This window comes from Phaseolus vulgaris, chromosome 3 (assembly GCF_000499845.2).
Source record: "Phaseolus vulgaris cultivar G19833 chromosome 3, P. vulgaris v2.0, whole genome shotgun sequence".
In the NCBI taxonomy this organism is placed as follows: domain Eukaryota; kingdom Viridiplantae; phylum Streptophyta; class Magnoliopsida; order Fabales; family Fabaceae; genus Phaseolus; species Phaseolus vulgaris.
Genome location: NC_023757.2, coordinates 48,179,697 through 48,181,912, shown reverse-complemented (window position 1 = coordinate 48,181,912; position 2,216 = coordinate 48,179,697). Strand labels below are relative to the sequence as shown.

At 31.2% G+C, this 2,216-nt stretch overlaps 1 protein-coding gene across 1 annotated transcript; it reads right to left on the bottom strand.

Annotated features, from left to right (window-relative positions):
* Positions 1–1,099: 1,099 nt before the first annotated feature.
* On the bottom strand, positions 1,100–1,974 carry LOC137808313 (uncharacterized). The gene has a single exon (XM_068609357.1). The coding sequence runs from the start codon at positions 1,829–1,831 to the stop codon at positions 1,382–1,384; it is 450 nt and encodes a 149-aa protein (XP_068465458.1). The 5' UTR covers positions 1,832–1,974; the 3' UTR covers positions 1,100–1,381.
* Between the last annotated feature and the right edge of the window lie 242 nt (positions 1,975–2,216).

Below are 2,216 nucleotides of genomic sequence, written 5' to 3'. Positions count from 1 at the left end.
TCATCGAATCTCAACGGCATGCCCTTTCATCAAAGGTTAAATCGACAAAAAAAAACCTCAAACCAACTAATAATTTTTTTTTGGATATATATTTCTCTGTATCAAGTTTTTATAGTTTCATTGAATAAAGTTAATGTTAGTGGAAGATAACAATTATAAATTTATCTTACGTATCAATTTGTGATTGACGCAACAATAAAATTATCCTATTATCAATCACATAATTTAGTTTATATTACACTAAAAGTGATTTAATATTTTTATAGTGTTTAAAATTTACTCTAAAAATGTATAAAAATTACACTACATCATAAATTATTCATACATCATTATTTTTAACTTGGAATCACTTTAATGATACTTTTGTTAAAAAAAGGAAAAAGTAAAAAAAAAAATGGCTAAGTTCAATAGAAGGATTAGTCTTTCACGCCTTCATAAAGATGTTTGAATCTTTATTTAACGAGATGCTATTTTAATACCAATTGAATAAAGTTTTTTTTTTTATGATTTGTTAAAATCAATCTCTTTCTAATTATTTATTAGATGCAAAAGATGAATTGCCATTTCTCAAGTAGGTTTTGTCAATAAACAAAAACTAGAATTCAAATCTCGATCACTTGCTAAAGGGATAGTCGCTTATCACAAAACTAACCACTTATAGGTTAAGAGCGAATTGTTTCATCATACTTTCAAAGAAATAATTATTTTATTATAAAAATAGACTAAGTTAATAAGAGAATTGTGTTCTTTACGACTATTTCACGTGAGGTGTGTTTTGTCCCTAATTAAGTGTTGTACCTACCAGGTGAGTATATATTTTATGTGACCAAGCACATATAACTATAACCATTAGTATTCTCTGAGTTTTCTCATAGAGGTTGAAGATAGTCGGAATTTTGAATAAGTGTTTGTCATATGAAATTCTATCGGCAAGGCTAAAATATACTAAATAAGATTAGAAGTTTTGTTTTCAGATTTTCTTGAGAAACTTATTAAAACGGATTGCAAATATTATAAATAATTCTAAATCAAATATTTCCTATAGACTGGTAAAAATACTTCTAAGTACCAGGAAAATTTTCTAGTAAGCATGAAGAAAAAGAAGAAAGGGAAATATAATTGAATAATAGATACGTTTTATTTATTTTACAATTTGCATTACATACGAAGTTAACCCTGCAATTGTAAATAAAGTGCAAATTCTAACTAATTGAATAATACATTTACGTTCCTACGCATCCCAAGCAATAACAAATTAAAGCCATGCCCCCACTACGCTTATGGTTAGGCATGCATGCAAGAATATAGAGTCTTGTACAGAAGGAAAACCCAACATGAGCTTGACTAGTTTTGGCGCATCTTAATTTATAGTCTACATGCACTAATTTTGCTGTCCAATTTCGTTTTTGTAAGCATGACCAACGCCAGGGCTGTGACCAGGATCGGTAGGTTTAAAATCATCTTTTGACCCCTCAGTCACGGAAACTTCAGCATCTGGACTATGAACTGCTAACAATGATTTCGTGTTGTTGTCCTTTGATGTAATCATTTCATGCCCTACACCTGGACTCCCTCCTGGTGTAGTGGGTCGGAAGGCATTTGTGTTGCCTGCACCAGAATCTACCAATTTGCTAGCTTCCTCATAGTGTGGTGATTCAGAGTTGGTTTTATGTGATGGAACATAATTCGCTCCAGTTTTTGTGTTTGGTAGGGAATGTTGGTTCAATGGCTTTATATTCATTTTCCTGCCATATGCTAGAAGGGAACCGTGGTAGGCAACTAATGCAAGAAAAATGAAAAAATATTTGTGCAGGGTCTGCAATTTAGCCATGATCAGTGAAGAAGCAGGAAATAGGTTATGCAGAGACAAGAAATGAGATATTGTTATCTGAGATAAAGTGAGTATGAGAAGAGATGCTAAAGGAGATTGTATGAGCAGTTATAGATCCTTACGGTATTTATAATGTTGTTGTGTGTTAGTGCTCTCACCTATGATTCCAAATGCTAATTATAGAACTTGAGCATATGGAGTGTATGTGGACCGTTCATTTTTCAAACAGCTTTCTAATTAGACTCGGTCACTATTTTTATAAGTATATGCATTTGATTTTAATTTTGCTTCTTTTTATCTACGTTTCTTCTTTTGTTAATCTTCTATGTTTCATATACAGAGTATCTGACCTTAGTTAGTATACTTATAATCATATTATGAGAGG